This window comes from Hevea brasiliensis, chromosome 11 (genome assembly GCF_030052815.1).
Source record: "Hevea brasiliensis isolate MT/VB/25A 57/8 chromosome 11, ASM3005281v1, whole genome shotgun sequence".
Classification (NCBI taxonomy): domain Eukaryota; kingdom Viridiplantae; phylum Streptophyta; class Magnoliopsida; order Malpighiales; family Euphorbiaceae; genus Hevea; species Hevea brasiliensis.
This window is the reverse complement of record NC_079503.1, coordinates 7,066,148-7,088,650: the sequence shown is the minus strand read 5'-3', so window position 1 is coordinate 7,088,650 and position 22,503 is coordinate 7,066,148. Positions and strand designations below refer to the sequence as shown.

At 30.6% G+C, this 22,503-nt stretch overlaps 3 protein-coding genes and 1 non-coding gene across 5 annotated transcripts; 1 reads left to right on the top strand and 3 right to left on the bottom strand.

Moving 5' to 3' along the window:
* Positions 1-7,282: 7,282 nt before the first annotated feature.
* Positions 7,283-11,173, bottom strand: LOC110663825 (uncharacterized). The gene is made up of 8 exons (XM_021823245.2): positions 11,039-11,173; positions 10,577-10,645; positions 10,363-10,430; positions 9,169-9,284; positions 8,244-8,350; positions 7,870-7,919; positions 7,713-7,795; positions 7,283-7,629 (listed from the first exon to the last, which is right to left on the bottom strand). The coding sequence occupies exons 2-8, from the start codon at positions 10,632-10,634 to the stop codon at positions 7,515-7,517; spliced, it is 597 nt and encodes a 198-aa protein (XP_021678937.2). The 5' UTR covers positions 10,635-10,645; positions 11,039-11,173; the 3' UTR covers positions 7,283-7,514.
* A 129-nt stretch (positions 11,174-11,302) lies between these two features.
* TRNAA-UGC (transfer RNA alanine (anticodon UGC)) lies at positions 11,303-11,375 on the bottom strand. The gene has a single exon. It is a non-coding gene; the product is annotated as a tRNA-Ala (tRNA).
* Positions 11,376-11,923: 548 nt separating this feature from the next.
* LOC110663826 (protein SMALL AUXIN UP-REGULATED RNA 12) lies at positions 11,924-13,900 on the top strand. Of its 2 annotated transcripts, none has more exons than XM_021823247.2 (3): positions 11,924-12,273; positions 12,956-13,467; positions 13,591-13,900. In XM_021823247.2, the coding sequence occupies exons 2-3, from the start codon at positions 13,011-13,013 to the stop codon at positions 13,611-13,613; spliced, it is 480 nt and encodes a 159-aa protein (XP_021678939.2). In that variant the 5' UTR covers positions 11,924-12,273; positions 12,956-13,010; the 3' UTR covers positions 13,614-13,900. The 2 variants fall into 2 exon arrangements, with proteins under 2 accessions (XP_021678939.2, XP_021678938.2); XM_021823246.2 differs by having other exon boundaries at positions 12,917-13,467.
* A 7,368-nt stretch (positions 13,901-21,268) lies between these two features.
* On the bottom strand, positions 21,269-22,203 carry LOC110663811 (auxin-responsive protein SAUR76-like). The gene has a single exon (XM_021823228.2). It carries the CDS (start codon positions 22,123-22,125, stop codon positions 21,769-21,771), a length of 357 nt encoding a protein of 118 aa, XP_021678920.2. The 5' UTR covers positions 22,126-22,203; the 3' UTR covers positions 21,269-21,768.
* Between the last annotated feature and the right edge of the window lie 300 nt (positions 22,204-22,503).

The following is a 22,503-nucleotide window of genomic DNA, read 5'->3' as shown; positions in this document are numbered from 1 at the left end:
GAGAGAGAGAGAGAGAGAAAGAGAGAGAGAGTAGTCGTTGAGATTTTGCTTAATTAACTACCTGCATATATAATTATTCCAATTTTTGGGACAAAACCTTTGGATAGCTAACCCATTGAATTAATCACAAATAAATAAATAATAATTAATATTTACAAAAGCAATTAATTGAACATTATATGTTTAATTTTTACGTGATTAAGCTTAATTAATTACACATTTTGTTGGTGAAATAGTTTAGAAGGAGATGATGAATAAAGAAGGGAAGAGTTGGTTTGTGATAGTATTACTTATTTATTTATATGTGATGCGATCTCGAAATTATGAAGGCAATGTCTCAGTAGTGTGATTATTCGATATGATTCTACTCGCCGATTTTTTTTGAGGTTTGAAAATAGCTGCTGCTGTTTACTTATGTTGGAAAGCAAATTAATTAGTTGCTAATTAATAACCTTTTTGTCTTAATTACCAGATGCATGTGCTGATGATAGATAGGGTTGGCAAACCCACGTATCAAAAATTGACTGTATGAGAAAGACAAGGCATAGGAGAAGGCTGGTTGAACTTTGTTTCTCTTTATATATATATATATATAAAAATGCAAGCAATTTCAAATCCAAGATGAGCAAAGCAAGAATAAAATTGTAATTCAGGGTATGTAGGCTGCGTATTCATAAATCATGTTAGTCATTTCATGAAATAAAGATATATAAATTAACTAATTAAACAATCTTACTAACCATGTAAGTAACTAGTAGAATACCCTTACGCAATGTGATAATATATTATTTTTATTTTTTTCAATTTAATATGTTAATTGTAATTTAAATTTTATTTTTTTTAATTAATTTGACCTTCTAAATAATAAATTATTATTTTCATTAATAATTTAAACTTTACTAATCTAGCTGGTTAGATCATTTGGATCACACACGTCCATCTTGACATAATGTTTTAAAATTACCACTTAAATAGTTTTCTTCAAAATATTTCTTTTTTTAAAAAGAAATTATTAAAAAAGTGATTTTTAGGAATATTATTTTTTATAAGTCTTCTTAGAAATATTATTTCTTTAAAATATTGTTCAGAAAAAATTTTCTTGAAATTTTTTTAGAGAAATTTTCTTTTAAAAATTAAAAAGTCAGAAAACAAAATTTCTTGAAATAAATAATTTTTTTTAAAGTTATATTTTATTAAAGATTGAAATTATTTTATAGAAAAAATACCATAATATATCATAATATACTAATAAATAAAATATATGAATACATAATATTTATCTAAGTTTAATTAGTTTTCTAAGTTTCACCTTAGAGATATAGAAAGTAAAGAAATTTTTAGTTTGAATCTTTTAATTTATTTATGATAAAAAAATAATCATTATTTCTCATTACGTAGTCTATCAATTACATTTTCTCTGTTGCATTTCAATTAAATCAAAAAATGATCATACCAGCTGATGAATATAATTATGTTGTAAGGAATTCAGTTATATGATCTGTTAAAATTAATATTAATTTGCTTTTCACCAAAAAAAAAAAAGAAAAAGTTAATATTAATCTGCTAATAACTCCCATGTGTCCAGAAGCTGAATTTGCAGGTACCTTGACATTGCTTGGCATCAAAAGCGAACACACAGCTGTGCATATATAACAGGAAGACCACTAAATTATATTTATTTTCTTTATATAATATTTGGTTATGTTCGTGCCTCCCACTCTGCCGCCCCACGCTAGGCCAACATTTCGAGCTACCCATTTTATTTTTATAATCACTTGACCCATTTTATTTTACTGAAATTAAAGGCTTAATTAATTACGTATCCTTTATGGTCCAGAAATTAATATTGAAGCTCTATGGCAGATATATAGAGAAATAAAATAGCATAATAACTAATACACACTTCTACTTAATCAATTTGACCAATTCATATATATATATATATATATATATAAAGCAGCAGGCTTGATTATAATTAGGGGTTTAGGTGCAGGTTGGATGGTGAATGTGGGTTTGCAGTACATTTTCTTTGCATGCAAGGCCACCCATAGCAGGGAAGGTAAGTACACTGCAAGTTCTTCTAGAAGGTCTACTAGCTTGCACTTGCAGTACAATACCCCTAACCCTAGCCTCTTTTCTGTGAGTACTGTCATTAGAACAACAAAATAATTGGCTTTCTTTGTGCAGCATTGAGCCATTGGTTTTGAAATGGAAGGGATTATTTATGACTTGCATGGCTAAATAATTTGATATTAGCTTTTCAGTTTTAAGGTTATCTACTGTTCAAATTAAATACAATCCATTTCTATTGAGGATCAAATTTTGCCTTCGCCTCATATATAAAGAAAAAAATTTTAAGTACATGATTTTCATCCCTTCATTCTCTCTAACAACTCTTCTCTCTTTCTCTTTTTTTTTCTTTTATGATCTTTTTATGATGGAAATTTCACATTGAAAGAATACGAAGTAAAAACATAATATGACTAATTATTTTGATATATAATATAATTCAATCACTTGTATAAATTTAAATTAAAATAAATTAATATATAATTTATCTAGCATTCTCCTCAAATTTAATATTTCCTTACTCTTACTCGCAATGATAAAAAGAGATAAAAATAGAAAAAAAAAATTATATATAGGAGTGTCTTTCACAAAAAGAAAACAATTTAAGTCACATAGACTTCCTTTGAAACAAATTATTTGTAAGAAAAAATTTCAATTAAATTATCACACAATATATTTGATTTCTATTTCTTTTAAAATGAAAATTTCTTTAAGTTAAAAAAGAATTAAATTCTTTTATTTTATAAATAGAAATTAATAAAATTAAATCCTTGCAAAATTATAATATCTAAACAGTAAATAAAAATAAATTAAAAATTGAAATAAAAAATAAATTAAAAAACCACAAAATTACAATTTGAGGAGAGAGAAAGAGAGAGTGTGTCACTATATAATTTATTTATTATAGGGTAAAGCGTTTTTGACAAGAATTTTTTATATTTATAATGATTAAACACTCGACTTTACTTAAAAAATATAAAGTCATTTACCACTCATATCAACTCAATATCAACCCAGTTGATTGAGAAAAGATAAGTAACTTTAGTATTTTGAAAAGTTTGTAAAACAATTAAAAATATAATTTAAAAGAAAAAAAGCTAAATTTAAAAAATCTTTAAATATTTTTTTTTACCTTTTTTTAATAAACAAGGATTTCAGTTCATCACTTTTCAATTATTTCAAATGGTATAATTTATATTTTGAAATTTATTATAAATTTTTATTTTTATTTAACTTTAATTGATATTTAAATTTAAAATTTTTTAATATCATTCAATTAAAATATATTATTTGGAGGTTTTGGGCGTTTGTTGTTATTGAATGTTGTTAAGTTGGCCATAAGAAGTGAAAAGTCTTTTATTATTGGGGGTGGCTATACTTTGATTGGACAATTGGAGTTAGCTAATGACTTTGTTGCTATTTGGTGGATACAATATAATAATCCATCTTTCTCATAAAGTTGATTAATTTAATTAATCTAAACAAATTTACAATAATATTAATGTGATAGAAAAGTGTATTTGTTTAATTGGTAAAGCAGCTAAAAGTCCTTTTCCACTCAAATATTTAGAGCAAAAATGACAATTGACAGGATAATTAAGAGGCATTAGTTACCTACTAGACTACACATACAAGGCAACAAATTTATAATAATATCAATTAAAAAATTAAATTCATATGTACAATGCCAATTACAAGATGACTTGTGTTGCCTTCAATAATGACTTTGGTTTATGCATGGAAAGAAAAGTGCAACACTTTTTTCACATCAGGAACAGGGTAATTCTTATGTTATATGCTATTTTAAAAAAATATATATATTTTATCTAGGCTCAACCTAAGATTGATTCAATTATTTAATTAAATTAAGATCAACTCAAATCAAATCTAAAATCAGTCTGAATCTTTAATTAATCTTGAACAAAGGTTAAGAGGTTGGGTTAGGGCCCTCTAAACAGGCTCAGAACTATAAATTCAAATCAACAATTTCAAACTAGAATAAATTTGATTTAATTTTTTTTTATTTTTTTTTAATTTATATTGAGTTTATATTTGGATTTTTTTAAATTATATTAAAAATTAAATTATTTAATTTATAAATAATGTATACAAATTCATATTAATAATACTTAGGATCGAATCGAAATTATTTTTGAACTAAAATTGAACTGAACAATAATATTAATCAAATCGATTATTTCAACTTGAAATTAAATCAGAATCGACTCATAACCGGGTCTACTTTTATCAAGTTCAAGACCAGGGTCAAATTAGGACATAATACTAAAATTAATAGAAAGCATGCATGTTGTTGGTTAAAAAAAAAAAAATTGACAATTGAGATAGAGGAGGTGAGGTGATTGATTCACGTAGTGGTAATTAAGATAAATGTGATTTGTCCATGATCATGTACATTAATTAATTAATTAATTAATTAATTAATGAAAAGTTACTTCTTAAAAGACACGAAAAGTAGCTAAGGAACATGTAATTGCATCATCTTGTGGTTGTTGAGATGTCAGAGTCGCTCTCTGTCTTGTGCTTATATAGACTACTATGGATTGAAATTTCAATTCGATGCCCAACTCTTAATATATATATATGCTCAAAGACAACTCTAAAGACAACTCTTGGGCGCATCTCTCTCTCTCTCTCTATATATATATTATTTTGTTGTTATTATTATATTTTCTTTTTTAGTTAATATTTATAGAAATTACTCTGATATTTAGTGGTTTTTTCAAAAATTACCAATTAGTTTTTATATTTTTTTAAAAAATATTTATTTAATTTTTTATTTTAAAAATATATAATTTAATTTCTTATTTTTTAATTTGTAAATTCTTTAGTTCATACCATTTTTTTAAAAAAAATTATTAACTCAATTATTTAGTGTCTATAATTTAAATAATATAATTATTTAATTTTAATAATTGTAAATTTAACTATTCAGTCTTTATAATTTAAATAATACAATTATTATCTCTTCTTTGATTAACTTAGTAACAGAAAATTTACTTTTAAAATAATGGTTAAGATTAAATAATTTATTGAAAAAAAATAAAAAAAATTAAATAATATATTTTTAAAAATAAAAAAAAATTAAGTAATTAATTTTATTAAAATACAAAGTTAAACAATAATTTTTTTTTTTTCCTTCTGAGTCTTCATTCATTTGGTTTGGTAGGTAGCTGAAACATATCACGGTACACAGCCGACTCATGAATCATAATGTAAGTATGGAAGATAGTGGGATAATAGTAGTTCCATAAGCATATGATAATTTCATTAATTTTGCTTTGGCCTTCACTTCCTTCAAGGCTCTAGCTTAAGTGTTAATGTCATCATCATTAATGCAAAATTATTGAAAAAACAACTTGTTTCAACAAAAGAAATAATTAAAATTATATTTTTTTGGGGGGGCTTATATATGTACTCAATGTCAATAGAGATATTACAAGTAGCATTTTTCAAATGAACTGTGAAGATGGATGGTACGACATCAAGTTGAAAGAGTTTGCCCATGAAGAAGTTATGAGTTGATAGATATTATTAATTATTAATATTCTTTCTGTGGTTTGCTGTTCAACCTACCACTTCCCCATAATTTTCAGCGTCATTTGAAAGCCACAGCTTACTGATACTTGTCGTTTTTTTTTTTGTTTAAACAGTCTCCCAAGTTCTAGATTGAGAGGCAAAGTAAAACCCAACTCTTTTTTTTTTTTTTAAGAAGATGCAATTCTATGGTGGCACATGATGTGATAGTCCAATTGTAGCAAACATGGGTAATTTGCTAATCCTCTTGCAGACTGAATATAAAGTGAATTCATGGCTAAACAAAAACACCCAGTTGTACTTCTAACTCTGCAGAAGATGAAAATGGCTAAATTTGTACTCCCCATCGCACGGAAGTTGTACTTAGTATTAAAAAGGCATGGTTTCTTGAGGAGCAATTTCAGAATTTAGGTGGAACCTACATATCAACCCCAAGAAATAAAAATCAAAAGGCCGCCCAGATGTTGGCCCAGCATAGAATTCTAATTACTAAGTGAAAATGACACACTCGTGCACGAAAGTCCACGAGATGAGCCCAGTTGTCTGGCCATGTCAAAGAAAATCTTTAAAATCAAGTAAATTATCTAGGCAGTGCAAGTTCCCTGGAAGCCTGTCGTCCATACGTTTTTATGCTTAAAGCTCAAATTTGCCAGAGCCTGAAGCAATCAAGTGAATGCGTAAATATATCTAAACCGAATCAAGAGTCCCAATAATCACTCAAAGCTATACCAACCAAAACAAAGACCATCCGGAGCAGCAGAGCCTAGAAATTACTACCTCCTAGTTCACACATCATTTCAGTATCACAAATATCACAACTTGAGAAAAGCTACTCCTTGTATTTGAGGTGCCTGATACCCCTCAAGTTTGGGAACCATTGACAGAATCAGGACCAAGCTGGAAATCAACCTGTCAAAACTAGTATAGTTCCAAACAACCACCAAGTCGAATCATTGTTTTGAAGAGGAGGATGATGCAATGCAATGATGAACGATTTCACCATGGACAACTCTCAGTCAATTTAAATGGCATAGGAAGCACAACACCTGTCCTCTATTGAATGAATTCCAAATAGCTACTACAAAATTTTCATTAGGTGATCTGTACGAATACTGAATTAGGTGCAGCACGCAAATAGTATTGCATTCCAACATACGTGATGACTTAAGAGAGCAACATGCATAAATTTTTCTCCACCCTGATTTTAAAATTTACGATTTTAACTGGATAAACTCTAATTTATACGCACAGGCACAGCAGTATTAAGTCCTGCATGATGCTTTATGCATGAAAGGGACTAATAGGCAAAGCTAGATATTGTCATGGGCTGAACCACCCTCAAACCTAGAAAAAAGAAAAAAATTGAAAAATGATTTCAACCGTTGGATTGCCTTAATATGGATTAGAATCGAATTGGAACCTTCCAGAAATGGAACCATGAGGAATCCGGGCCCCTTGGTCCGATTCAGGTTCTTCCCAGCCACAAACAGGAATCACCAGTTTTCACTCAGAACTGGCCATGGCCATTCCTAGGTAAAACCAAGGCAGAACAGAATTTTGTAGGTCAAACATGAAAAACAGTGGTCCCACAAGGTAAAGAGCTTTAATAGATATAGAATTTTAAGAAAATTAGTATTGTAATGCCTAGGACATTCCCTTTTGTCATTATAATGGATTCAACAGTCTCAATCCTCTATTCCCTTGACATGATGCCAGTATAAAATTAGTTCCATACAAACATTATTAAGCAAAATAAATATGTAATAATCAATGACAAAAACAATGACTTTAGAACTGGAGATGGTCATTGGTTGAATACAATATGTTATCTACAAAACTGGGATAATTGCATCCTTTACACAGCATACACTTTTAGTGTTGCACCATGTCTAGTGTGGTTTTGGAACATACCCGTCAACAGCGAAATTTCGTGTGGCAGCAGGAATAGCTAAGCGAATTCCATCAAGTTCAGGTTTTGCAATCACCTGACAACCCAATCGAGAACTGCAAAATCCACAATACAAAATTCAACCTAGGTTCAACTCACAAGAAAGTTCTTGTTGTGTGTTTATGTTGAAGAAACTCACGTTTCTGTGAGCCCAAAGGCCAAATCCAACATGTCATTCTCCTCATCAGTTGGGTCTTCTAATTTGTTGTAGCATTCGACATCCTACCATAACATTCCAATTTTAAGGCCAACTTCACATTATTATGGACTTACAATATAACAATGAATTTACATACCATGACAATCACATGACATGTTGAACAAGCAAGTGAGCCTTCGCATGCTCCTGAGATGACAATAATATTACAGAATTAAACTACGAAAGTATTAGTATTGCAGTCATTTTAACAATCTATTTTCCGTAAGAGTAATTAAGAAGACAAAAAGAACTAAGGGGAAAATATTACTGTTGAAAAATGAAGGGAAATGGAATGTTCTATGATATAATTGCTATGATGCATTATTTATAACAGCAAATATGTGACTGGCCAACTTTTTAAGACTGGACTTTAGTAGGACTACCATTTAAATAACTTTCACTACAGGATCAAACATTGCAATTGACTCAGAGGTGGAAAACAAAAAATTAAAACTGCATCAGAACTCTTACCTTCAAGTTCTATATCATGTTCATGAGCAGCTTCCAACATAGACATTCCAATTGGAACTTTGATGTGCTTTTCCTCTCCATCCTTGTCCACAAATGTTACAGATATCCTGAAAACATTGTCAAAGACAAGAAGAAATAACAGAAATATCTACAATCAGATCCAAATTAGAAGGATGAGTTGATGACTGCCATGGCATGTTTCATCAAGGATGATGATGCATTCTATACTCCAATTGAAAACCAGTGCCGATCATAGAGTAATATGAATTTCACATAATATGAGTGTTCACCATGAGTACCATATCCCTCTAGTGGATGCCACATCAAATTTCAATAAAATTTTCATCCTATAAATATTAGGAATCTAATTATTTAAGACAGGGATTCAAATTAGTTATTGATAAGCAAACTACGTATCCACAAAAAGAAGATGACGCAAAACTGTTTTTACAGTTTAACTGGTGAGCCTAAAAGGTCCTCCGTGAATGATTGATCTTATTCAAGTTTGTAGAGTTCCAATAGGCCAAGCAAAACAAGCAACATTGAGTATACTGTCTCAATGGGAGAGGAAGAGCAACTTGTGGATTCTTCGGTCAGTCCCAAAGAACCTTTTAAAATTGCTGCTTATGGGCTTCTGGGTTCCTCAGAGGATGTCAGTCTCTTTCCAAAAAGTACATAAGTATAAACTTGTGCATTCTTCATAATTGCCACATTCTAGGGGCTTAATACCCTATCCGATTTCAATGAATATTAACTTATGAAGTTACTGCTTGTGAGATTCTAGATTTCCTCAAGATCCAATTTTGACTTTATTATGCAGTTTTGAGAGGGTGTCATTGTTAAATTTGCTCCCAAAGAGATAGAGAAGCATAAAATTTTTCCATAATGCCGCATTTTCTGAAACTGTCAATTCAAAAGCACTTACATTTCCTTTCTTTCGCTGCCATCTCCAATATCACTACCAGAAGCTGTGCTAGAAAACAGATAATGCTTCTGAAATAAGGTACCTTGGAACGCCTTTGGGTCTGTATGTAATTCAAACTGTTCCAAAAAGTTAATAATCAATGAACATCTAGAAATAAGAATGATGAGATAAATAGACGTTTGCTTATAAAATAGGTCTCATACCTATATAACCACTAAATATTTGTAAGCAGGTTTATCGTGTGTGATTCCAATAAGTTGTTCATTATTCTCAGCATTTATATGATTCCCAGTTTATTCGCATGCCAGGATTTTGCCTCAGGTGATGAAATGGTGAAGCAAGGTTCAAATCTGATCAAGCAGGTGTAGGATTAAAATTTACAGGATGTCATGTTATCCACAATAATGAGAAACTTATGCTTCTTTCCCAAACACCACATTCTTTCACTTCCAAAATATTTCACATTTCTTTAGTTTAATGTTTGAAATGCTGGCAAACTCAAAAGTATTTTCTCAACTTTATGAATACTTTCCACTCCCATTTCCAGTGGTTCACAAATTCTGACTTAATCCTTCTACAAAATCTACAAAATGCTAAAAGATCACCATAAACGGATGACTCATCTAAACTAACTTGTCCCTTTATGAAGAAAATTTCAGGAAACCACCCTTTTCTCATGAAATATATTCTGTTTTGAATCATAAGTTATCTGGGCCAAAATCTCCAATACCACAAGAAAATGATTACAGCAACCTCCTACAGCTCAAACAGCACTTGGAGCCAAGACCAAATCTACAATCAAAATTTTTGTTTGAATACTTGCTTACGCTAAGGAATTTAATTGCCAGGCAACAAAGGTTCTTCTTCCATTTCAAACTCCTCAATCAACCAATGTAACAAAGCATCCAGGAGGGTAACTGAGATGTATGAACATTGGCAACAGCAAAAACTAGCAATGACCGCTTATCTCATATCAATTGTTTTGGTAACTGGGTATTAATTGATCTAAAACCTAGAGTTCAATAAAATTAATTATAACTATATTCCTCAATAACGTGGATGAACATTCACACAAGCAAATTATAATCACTCAAAAGGAAAAGAATTTCGCAGATGATACTGATACAACAGTTCAGTTATAAGTTATAACAAGAAAAATGCAGATGCCTTCTTTGCAACCAGAAGAGAACTTACCCAAGGTTGTCGACATTGACTGTAAGGTGTTTGCAAAAATCCTGTTCTACACAAGGATGTACACATGCCTGCACAGAATGAAGCAATGTGGCAATAGTGTGAATTAAATGTAAGTCAATTTGTGGAATTATACCTTCTTCAAATGCACTAACCCTATCACATTTAGCAGCTACAGATTCCAAATCCTAAACCCAGATAAGAAATGCGCACATACCTCTTGCGAGCTGCTTAACCGTCTGAACACCAATTCTTGAAAGTCTAGAAACTAGCATAATTGTCCCACCTAAATATCTCATATTTTCCCAAAGAAAAAGGAAATGAATTATATTACATTTCGAAAAAAGAGCAACTGAAATTCTCCTCCAAAAGAAAGGATTAAAAAAAAAGAAAAGAAAAATTCTCCCCTTTAATACACAAACTATGAAATCGGATTTTTTTTTCTGTTTTCCCTTGTGAACCAAAACACTGAGGAATGGATTAACAAAAATTTCAGTTTGTTTGACTAAGTTGCAGTTCAAATATTCTCATAGCAGGAGTCAATACCCCAATACTGGCGTGTGTATCTCAATAAATGTCCCAAAAATGACCAAAAAGAAATTCAAAGCACAGATTGGTGAATTTTATTCGACCAAAGACGAAGAAGTAAAGAGAGATAGAATAGCAGAAGAAGAAGAACCTTTGATATTAGAAGCCGAGAGCAAAATATGCGATCCAACTTGCGATTTGCTCGGCTCTGAGGCTGCGAGGTTTTAGGGAGGTTTTCTGAAAAATCAATAAGAACGCTAAAGCCTAATACTAAAACCTTGTCCAGTAAAACATGAAACGTATTGGGCTTCTTGTTTCCTGTCCTCATTAAAGGCCTTTTAGCCATGGCCAATTTTCTGAAATTGGGCCAGCAAGGCCTAGATTTTAACAAGTCCAATCCACTGAAAGCAAAAAATGGAGATGCGGGGTATCGAACCCCGTACCTCTCGCATGCAAAGCGAGCGCTCTACCGTTTGAGCTACATCCCCATCACGGGTAACATAGCCGAAAAGAATATCTTTTGTAATGCTAGAGTGAAGTAAGCGATCACCTCTCGCCAACCATCACTGTCACAAACTCACGCACAATTAACTTTGTGCTGATCCTTCGCTCCGTTGCAAAGTCAAATGCCCTTTTTTTATCCTCTCAAAATTCTATCTAATCTAAAAAATCTCGGGTAATTTTTACAATTCGTTGCTGAATTTTACTTTTATTTTATTTTTTTATCTTTAATTTTCATTTTATTATTAAAAAAAAATTTAATTTTAATTTATTTCATTAAAAATTTTTTTCCATTAATACAGGGCTCCCAACTTATCTTAGTGATAATTATAAATATAATTTTAATATTTTTATATGAAAGGTAAATTTTTTTTCTTTTTAAAAAGTAATTATTGTGATAATATTTATATTTTGTGATATTTTAAATTTTTATTAAAATTTTAAATTTTTTATTAATAAATTAAAATTAAAAAATATAAATAAAATACTGATAAATTCAGAAACAAAAATCTCCATTTCCGTCTAATTAATGGTACTAACTACCACTAATTTCTCTCCACTCACAAATCACAAGGCTCTGTGGCATCCATTGCATTATAAACCGCTAGCTCAAAAACGGACTGGCCGAAACCGCCGGTGCAGCCACTAATAATTTATTGCTAGTTTCATTCACGTTATAAAACATGCACCTTTCGGCTTTTTGATTCCACACCAAGGAAAGGAATAGTTTCTCTTGTGGAAATTTTTTTTAAAATTCTCTCTTTCTCGCTCAAGAGAGCTCGTTGCTCTGTTCTTTCCCTTGCCCCTCCCCATTATTCTGAAGCTACAATGGCGTTTTTACTTTGCCTTTCCATGAACTGATATCCGCCTTCTTCTCCCTTTCAGGTACTCATCCATCGCAAGCTAGTTGATGATGCATTTATGATTTTTTTTTTTTTTTTGTGATTAACGTAAGATGGGTAGTTGCAGTTTCACATGTTCATTTCAACCAATTTGATGGATCTAAGTTTTGTGTTCGCTTTCTTCTTTGTTAATTAACGATCTGCTATGGTAGTTGAAAATTTCACATCCTCCTTCGTTTCTGATTTATCTTAATTTCATGACTAATTATCTATGGCCACACATGGTGGTTGTTGTTGGTTGATGCTTTTAGCAAAAATTTTTTTTTTTTTTATGGCTGGCTAAAGATTCAACTTGAGGGTATTTCAGAAATTTTACTTTTATGATCTCGTAACTTTTTTGGAAAAAAAAAAAAAGGTTTCTCTTGTTAGATTGAATATATGGGGTTGTAACGAGAAAAACTAGCCATGATCATTTTGGGTAGTTTTGAATCTGATGCAATAGTTACCTCATGAATCTTTGGCGAAGCTAATTCGTAAATTTTATTTCCATAATTTATAAATCATATAATTTGGATAGCATAGCATGCCAGAAAGTTAAAAGAATACCAAATCTGAATCCTTTTAGCTCATTTATGATTTTTTTTTTTTGGCCATCTTCATTGTTCTCTTTATGCACCTATATATAGTGGAAGAGGATCTGATGAGACTTGCATGTCTGGAATCAGAAATCCTGAATTCGATTCTGGGATTTTTTTCACTGTTGTTGTAAAACCTTTAGCAATGGATGACAATGGTGGCAGCAAGGTGACTGGAATTCGGCAGATTGTTAGGCTAAAAGAAATTCTCCAGAAGTGGCAATCTATTACAATTGGCTTGAAGGCAACAACTCCCCAGCAGAACAACACTCATGGGGGCATTTCTCCAGCAATTAATAAAAGGCTAACGAACATTAAGAATTGTTGTGATTCAGACGACGAAAGCTGCAACAGCCCTGGATTGCCACCTGATGTCCCCAAAGGGTATCTAGCGGTTTATGTTGGGCAAGAGCTTCGGAGATTTATTATCCCCACTAGCTGCCTGAGCCATTTTCTGTTCAAGGCTTTGCTAGATAAATCTGAAGAGGAGTTTGGGTTTGATCATAGTGGCGGGCTCACAATCCCATGCGAGATTGAGACGTTTAAGTTCCTCATGAAATGCATGGAGAACCATCTTAAAGATCACGAAGATGACAGCACAAGTAAGTTCTATATTTTCATATAAACATAACATAAATAATATGGATTCATCATTGCATATATATTCTAACGAATGACATTCTTTCTTCATTATTTATGCTTAATCTTGTTGGGTGATTTTGCAGCTGAAGAATTCAATAACCATTGAAGAATAATCATCTCTGTAGTGGTCGAGATTTTAGGGCTGATTACAGATGTTAAGCTGGGTCTCCTTGTATGCAGATATATCCTTCTTTTTCTTTTTAATTGTCATAAAATAGGAAACTTTAGTTAGATTTAAGGCTCTATTCTTTTTTGTTGGAATGTGGCCTACATCTGGTGTGCTATCGAGTGTCAAACAGATGTGTTGTTCAGGAAAATTACATCAACTAATATTTGTCATATATTTTCAAAAGATCTGAACTTTCAATGGAATCTTTCATGATCTTTCTTCAATAGTTGTTCTCTAAGTTGTTTTTTTAAGCTGTGAATATGCTCGAGACTTGGGTTTAAACTCTAATTAATGTACCTTGTTTTGAAAAGAAAATGAATTGATTCTTATCAATCAAGAATGCTAGGAGGAGCAGATAAGATGTTGGTGCAGCATGTGAAGGTGACTTGCGTCGGGGGATTAGTAAGATTTTAAATCTATAGACGAAATGCCTTGAACGTGATATAATTAATTAAATATGGTCTTGATATATAATTATATAAGATAATAATGACCCATTAGCATGTGAGGTGTAGGAAGATTAAAAATGTATGACTTGTCGGTTCATTCATCAACAATTTCATGGTAGAGTTGTCTGTAATCTCCTCAGGAATTATAAACCCTAAAAAAATTCAAGATCCCATGTTTGGAATTGGGATGCTATCAAGGAAAATACAACACGTGATGATGAATAGTTGCAAATAATGGTTGTTAAGCTAGAACTCATTGATATTCTTCTGAAAAAAAAACAAGAATTATTTTTCTTTAAAATTTAATTAATCTACTGATAATGAAATTATTTTTGGTTCCATGAACAAACAAACAGTTTAAACAATCCCTGAGTGTCTGTTTAATATTGAATTTAAGAAGTTAAAATTGTTTTTCTGAATAAAATAATTATTTTAAATGTTATTAAAAAAAAAATTTGAAAAAAAATTATTTTATTGTTTTAGTGCTTTTATGACTAAAATTTATCAAATTTAATTTTAAATTATTTTTTAATACTATTTAACTAGTATATTTAAAAAATATAATTTTCTCAACAGTTGTTCCAACAGTAATGCCAAATAAATCTTAAATATTAGATATTGACCAATAATTATATTTCAACTCCGCTTTATCTCTTTTTTTTTAATTTCAGTAAAAAAATAAATTGAATGAAATTATTTTATTATTTTAATGACTAAAATTTATTAAATTTAATTTTAAATTATTTTTTAATACTCTTTAATCAATATATTTTAAAAAGTATTTTCTTAATAATAACTTCAACAGTAATATTAAAAAGATTCTAATTAGGTTGAAGAATCTAAAAGGCGTTCTTAATTTTTCTTATTATTATATATAAAAGTAGATTTATAAAATAATAAAAGGTTTTATAAGATTTTAAAATTGTAAATTTATATGATTAAATGTTCAATTTTATTTCTGTACTTATTGTTATGTTCCATTTAAGTTATTTTTTATTTAAATTAACTCAAAATTTTTAATTCAATGTCAATTTAACTTAAAAATTAAAATTTATATGCTAAAGTTTATTGATTTCTTAATTCATATTAAAAATCAATAAGTTTAATGATTTATGGGTTAAATTTTTTGATTTTTTGAATTAATTTGAAAATTAAGAAGTTTAATTTATTGATTTTTTTTTTTAAAAAAAAATTGTGTTAATTCAATTTAAATTGAAACTTATGAATTGATTTGAATAAAAAAAAATTGAAAATAACTAAATTGAACATCTCTAGTAAGTATAGAGATGAAATTGAGCATTAACAGAACTTAATAATTTTTTTTTAAAATAAAATTTTTAAATCTTTATATCAAATCGGTACAATTAAATTTTTTTTTCTTCAAAAATTTTAAATAATTTTAAAAACTTTTATTTCATTTAAAATAAAAATTTTAAAGGTTAAAAAAAAAACCGTGACATACTGAGAAGCCACAATAAAAGGCTTGGAGCTATTAATAGTGATTTGTCCCCCAATAATCTCCTCCATTAATCCAAATGATGGTTCTTTGCTTGTTATCTTCTATGAATGGCATTGTATTTGTTTGAAAATTGAAATATTGATGAAATTTCAGGATTTTTTTTGAAATATATTAAAATTAAAATAACATGTGAATTGAATTCTTAATTAATTATATTTAATTTTTATTTCTTTAAAAATGATCTTTTTAAATTAAAAAAAAATAAATGTCTAAAGTTTGAGACAATGTTGGATATTTCCTTTTTTTTTTTTTTTTTTTCAAAAGGTAGAAATTTAATAAATGGAAGCAAGCAATACACAGTCTAAAGCCCAGATATAAAGCTGAAACAAACATGACCAGAAAACCTAAAAACAAATGAAACCCAGTTCAGAATACGACCCTAGCCCACGGCTAAACTTACGAGGTTCCAAAAGCCTAGTACGCACACAAAAGCCCAGAATAAGATCAACCCTAGCTAGGGCAGAATAACGAACGGACTAAACAACAGTCGCAAGCAGCGCCATCACCATCTTTGAAGGGTAGTTGGCCAATCGCCAAAGGACCTACTCGCCGAAAAGTACGGAGGAGTCAAGCATAGGCAAAAGCTGGATCAAAGACCCTAAGAAATGCAACTCCAAAAAAAAAGGGCAAGCCGAGCCAGAAAATCAATAGTGTAGAAAGCAAGGAGGTGGCGTCGCAAAGCTCTACAGCATCACAAGCTCTTGAGAGTCGCCCACGGCAAGGAAGTGAGTATTCTATTTTAAGGATAATTGCATGTTTGTGAGAGTAAAGAGCACTTATTTTTAATGCTTGTAACATATTCTATAATTTTCCTTCAAGTTTATCGAGTGGTAGTAGTGTTCGAACAGTTGGACCAAAACCCTTGCTGCCTACTTTGGGAATAGCCAGGCCTGGTCTCAGAGGTTGATCCACTGTAATTGTCCATTGCCACCGTCTCATAACGTGGCAAAGTCCCTATCTAGCTAAGGGCAATTTACTATGATGTTTTTCTTCGTCTAATAATTGATCAATGGCAGCTTCAACCAGCAGTCCTTTTGGGATTCGATCGCCTTCCTCCTTTTCAAATATTTAGGACTATGATGCAATATAGCTTTTACGATCATCACTGTACACACACGTGCACTCTGTTATTCAAAGATATCTCATCGATCAAATTCGTTTAATAGAAATATCTAGAAGCCTACACTACAACAACCATTATAATTATTTATTTACTATATATTATAAGCTATAGCATATGGAAAATATTTATAATTTCTTTCAATTTTAGATTATGAAAGATCATAAGAATGTATATTATTTTTTATGTCTAATTAACATTGTGATTTATTATTAATTGAATAAAAAAATTTAAAAGGCCAAATTAAATAAAGGCATTAAAAAGACAAGAAGTGTCAGTTTGAGATGGTGTCTTGCAAGAAAAGAATGCTAAATTTGGAAGGAGATGGGAGACAGCATCCGCAACTGGGAAGGGCTTCAGAAGATCAAAAGTTGACTGTTTGACGTATAATACGCATGCGTTCCGTTCATAACGTTTCTCCTGATGATGAAAGGTAGCATGGTTCGTTTTGGAAAGCAATTAATTCCACTCTAACTTGGCGGATAATATTTTTATTTTTTTAACCAGAGAAATCTTCTTCTTTAATAATCTATTCACTGCATTATAATTGTTGCCCATTCCTTGTAACACTCTAGGCAAATTCCACATCGGCAAAACACGGGAGAGATGCTGAGTTTATAAGTTGATAGTTTGTAACTCCTAGTATGCGTTTTAAAAATATGAGGACTTCGGCTCAGAGCGGACAATATCACTAGTGGGCCGGACTGTTACATTTGAATTACTACTCACGAGCAACAACATCACCATCCTAGCACTACTGCAACCCATAGTGTCATAACACCTCTTCATGTCATCTAGAAAATCTAAGGATCAGCTAATGCATCCTCTCTAGTGAACTCTTTTGGTTTTAGCTTGAGAAATCTTCTTCATCTTTTTCCTTCTTTTATATAACCATAAAAATCATATATGAATTGGAATATTCAAATCATATACATATATAGTTATAATATAAATTAACTGTTAAGCGACAACCATGTGAATGATTAATACATGGTTTTACGGGTTGAACAGTAAAACAATTTAACTATCCGAGTAAGGAGTCACACCATCATGTTATCTTTCATTTTCAAACAGTAAAGCTAGCTTTCTACTGCTTTTGACTCTATACGTGGAAGCAATGGAATTGGAGAGAGAGAGACCGATGATCATGAATATGATGCATCACTATGCTTATGGTGTCTGTCCTTTTCCTGATTCCCCAATATGCTTATGCTGATATAGCGCTGCGGCTTTGAGCTGTCTAATAATTAGGCGAATTCCCCTTTTTTTTTTTCCCCATTTAACTTCCGCTTTATCTTCAATCTTCATATCAACTTTCCTTTTTTGTGTTGTGTCTTATTATCGTTAATACAACAATTTCATGCATACACATGCAGTATCCGATCTAGTTAATAGTAAGTCGGATACCCATAAAAATTATTTTACTCAAATTTAAATTTAATTAATATTATAAAAATTTAAATTCGTTTTAAATTCGATTATTATTACTCGAAAAAAAATTTAAATCCGTTTAATTTTGTATATTTTAATTAACATTTTACATAAAAAATTATTTTAATTAATATTTTAAAATTTTAATAATTTCATAAAATATTTAAATTCCATTTTATATAAAATAAAATATTTAAATTCCATTTTATATAAAATAAAATATATAAAAATTTATAAATATTATTATAAAAAATATATATTTTATATTTAATTAAATATTTATATAAATGGATTTAGATAACGGATACTAAAACTCGAATCCGATTTGAACTCGTCATGGATATTATTTTTCAAATTCAAACTCATCCCAAATCAGTCTTATTATAATTCGATCAGATTAGATACCCACAAAAATCCGACCCATCCTTAGGCCTAGCACTTTGTCTGCCTAATCATATCTAATAAAACCACCATAGTCAAGTGAACCAGATTCTCATGCACTGGAATTTAACTCCATGCATCAGAATTCAATGTCCATCATCATTTGGTATAGAAAATATACAATGTTTCAGGGGACAAAAATTCCCTCAGTAACATGGATGAGAAGAAAGGAGCGGATTCAAAATAAGATTTTGACACCCCACCCCCCACGTGGGATGTTGTCTCTCTATGGCCTTTTGAGTAATTATATAATAAAGTAGTGACAATTCAATAACGAGCACACACATATATATATATAAAGTTTAATAGGTGAATATATATATAATCACTTTGCAATTTTTTTTAATGATAATCACATATTTATTTATATATTTAATTATTATTTATTTATCTGAAATGTTATATGGAATCACAGTGATCTATACATATTCATTTACAGTTTTTTAAAAAGACGGAAATGCCCTTGTTTACCTATCGTTGGGCAAGTGTATAAATGGGAGATGATTAGGCATCTTCTTTCTTCCCATGAAAAAAAGCCGTAAAAAGCGGCTCCGTAAGATAGTTTTGTAGTAAAATTATTAGATGTATTTAGTGTATATATATATATATAATTTTTTTATAATAATATAAAATTTATTTTTTATATTATAAAAAATATTTATTTTTTTATAAGAGTAGAAGTATTATTTTTTATATATCTAATACATATAGTAATTAATTAATTTTATATTGTTCGAAGCGGACAGCGAAAGCGACTCCAACAGCAACAGTGCATGTTTTCTCCATTTTTCTTAATTTATTTGCATTATTAACAGATCATTCTTTATCGTTACATTTCCATTTGTATACGTGGCAGACTTGGAGTTCATTTTCAGATCTGTTTAATATTTGTATTTTAATTTTTAATTTAAATTGTTATTTTAGAGTAGATTTATAAATCTTAATGTAATAATATTATTTGCATTGACCTTAAATTCATGTAGGAGAACCTTCTAGGCTACGACTTTATTAATTTTCCTTTGCTAGGAGAAAACATAATTAAGTTGACTAATCATATCAGTTAATATCCCATTAATTAATTAATGCCCATCTAATTAATATATTAACTTTATTTTTTTTTAATGGCATAAGCCACCTTTTATATATATATATATATATATATAAATTTAACTCTACCCTAAAAATTAACTTGAGAAAAAGAGATTTACTCATATCTTATATTTAAATTAAAATATCTCATCTTAAATTAATGTAGAGTAACAAACTTCAGAAGTATCAATGACCTTGAGTATGAAGTTGTCACCAAAATTATCTCCAAAATTAAAATAACGTATAGAAAAAAAAAGGTAATGGGTAGAAAAAAAAAAGTTTCGAAATGAACTGGAAAAATCACCAACTATATAATATGGAAAATGAGGTCAGCTTTATGGGTGGCGAATTGGGCATGGCAGCTTGGAAACGCGTTGTAGGTATTAATGCGTAATCTTTTTCTTTATATTTAACTTAATTTCGTGTCTTCCACTTAAGTGTAGCTTAGATTTTTAAATAAATTAATTAATTAAATAAAGTTGTGTCTAACCAATAAAGCTTATATTAGGTAGAGCGTGCGGGTATGTATGCATAATACAATTCAAGAAGAAAAATAAAATAAAATAAAAGAATCTCCAACAACCTAATCATTACTAACGAAAATTAATGCATTTCTCGACTTAAATCAATTCATTTCTAGACTTTAATTGCCATTCTTCCAAACAGAGTTGTTGACTTCCTGCCTCCTCATCATCATATATCTAATGACTTTTTATAATTAAGTAGCCTTTTAACTACATAATTTGTCAATATTTTTTTAAGTAGTTGTTGAATTAATTAGCTTCGGACTAATGTAGAACTGGAAAGACCACGTCTTAATCATTGTTATGGAGAATTTTCAATACATCCAGCTAGAGAAAAGCATATATACCCACTTACCATTGGGCCAACCCATGAGTTCATTGATAAATTTGACTCTTAATTACTTTGGGAGAAGAAAGAAAGTCCTTAATATTCATAATGAAACTCCATTTATTTTTAAATTAATGTTGCTAATATTTGTTGGCATATAAGGTTAAAATGGTAAAATCATTCTTCTTCTATTTAATGTTTTTTCAATTTATGAAGATTATTGAAGGCATCACCCAATAAGATTCTCAAAATTCATTGATATGTTATATAAGTTTTTTTTTTTAAGAAAAAATTAAATAATAAATACACCATATTTAAATTTTCCTCATTTATAAAAAGTGAAATTCATGTTCTCTAAGAGCACCCAATAATTTTGCTTCAAAATGAATGTTATGCTAAGCCATTGGTCCATTGCCTTCCTCTTCCACATTTTCCTTCCTAACAAACGCGGTCTTATCAGTGTCTAACTCAAAAGCTAGCTAAGTAGGCCCGACAACACGGATTTCACGATGAAAGGGACATTGTTAATTTGTTTTTATCTCTTAATTAAACAGTCATTATCTACTTAATTAATTACTATGGCACAGTAAAATAATTTCTCATCACTAATTATAACCAAACTGCCAGTCACAGCACATTCCAAAAGTTGATGAATCAAACAAGATGAAGGTTTCCTTTTAGAGCTGGTCACTCGGTAAAAAATACCAAATTTATAACTAAATGGACCCATTTAATTTCCTTTAATTGCAATATATCTGCAGTAGCCATCCCTTGTCAAAATCAACACATTAAATTCCAGAGAGAATCAGGAGATATTGTGAATATGAGAGGAATAACTAGACCATTATACATTTGAAAAAGATCAAGAAAACAACAATTCAAGAACAGAGACAAATTAAATATAATGTAATCCTCACCACCTTCTTCTCTCAAAAATAATTACCAGCTGCTCCCTGCTTCAAAATAATTAGAAATCTTCATCACAAACAATGATCACTCTCTCTAAAATCTTTCTTCTCTTTCTACACAGCTAATCAAGATTTTTATTAAATCAAATTTACAACTCTCTTTTTATATATCTATTTAATTACCATAATTAATTCATGTGGATGACCTTCAAGAATAACTACATATGGGCAGGCAGGGGTTATTCGCATCTCTGCATTTGTCATCTGCTAGTAGTAATCCTCATCAGCAAGCATAGAACTCAACCAGCTCGTCTAGAGACTCCGGCTGTGGATCAGCGTTCTCCAACATCCATAGCAAGTGTTCGAACAAAACCACCTCGCATGCTATGCTGATCGTATCAGACTCGCTCGACCTCTCTGCAAGCTCGCGAAACAGCGGATGGTCGATCACGTCCGAGCTTATGAGGTAGCGTCTGCGAGATTTTCCCACGTAAACTGGGTGAAGGTCTCCCGAGTGGGAGGAGGATGTGTCGTCCACGGTGGCGGCAATGGAACTCCCACTGGGGCGGCTTTGCTTATTGAATGAGTTGAGTTTCTTGAGGACTGACTTGAGCTTGGTTAGCTTGCCTCCTTTGGCCATTGCTTGGGTTTTAAGAATTATGGAAGAATAGAAAATCCTTGGACAAAGAGGAATGGGCTATTGTCGCTGAATGTTGAGGCTGTTTGGGGGCTGAGAAAGGGCAGGGAAGGTTCTCTTTTAAAGCCGAGCCTCAAGGGTTGTATGGTAATTTCCTCCAACGAACCCGACGTAGGGTGTGGGTCCTGGTTCGTGTTTCACATTAGCTGCGGAGAATTTTGCCCAAAAAACTAGCCAGCTGGGCTTTTCTCCCGAACTCGCTCTCTTTGGTGAAAGGGTTGAGTGCAAATTTCAGGTTATTTTTTGAGATAAGAAGACAAAAATAAGTGTAAGAAAGTAAGCACTGTCTGTCGAGGGTTTTGTCGTTATTATTAAAAATTA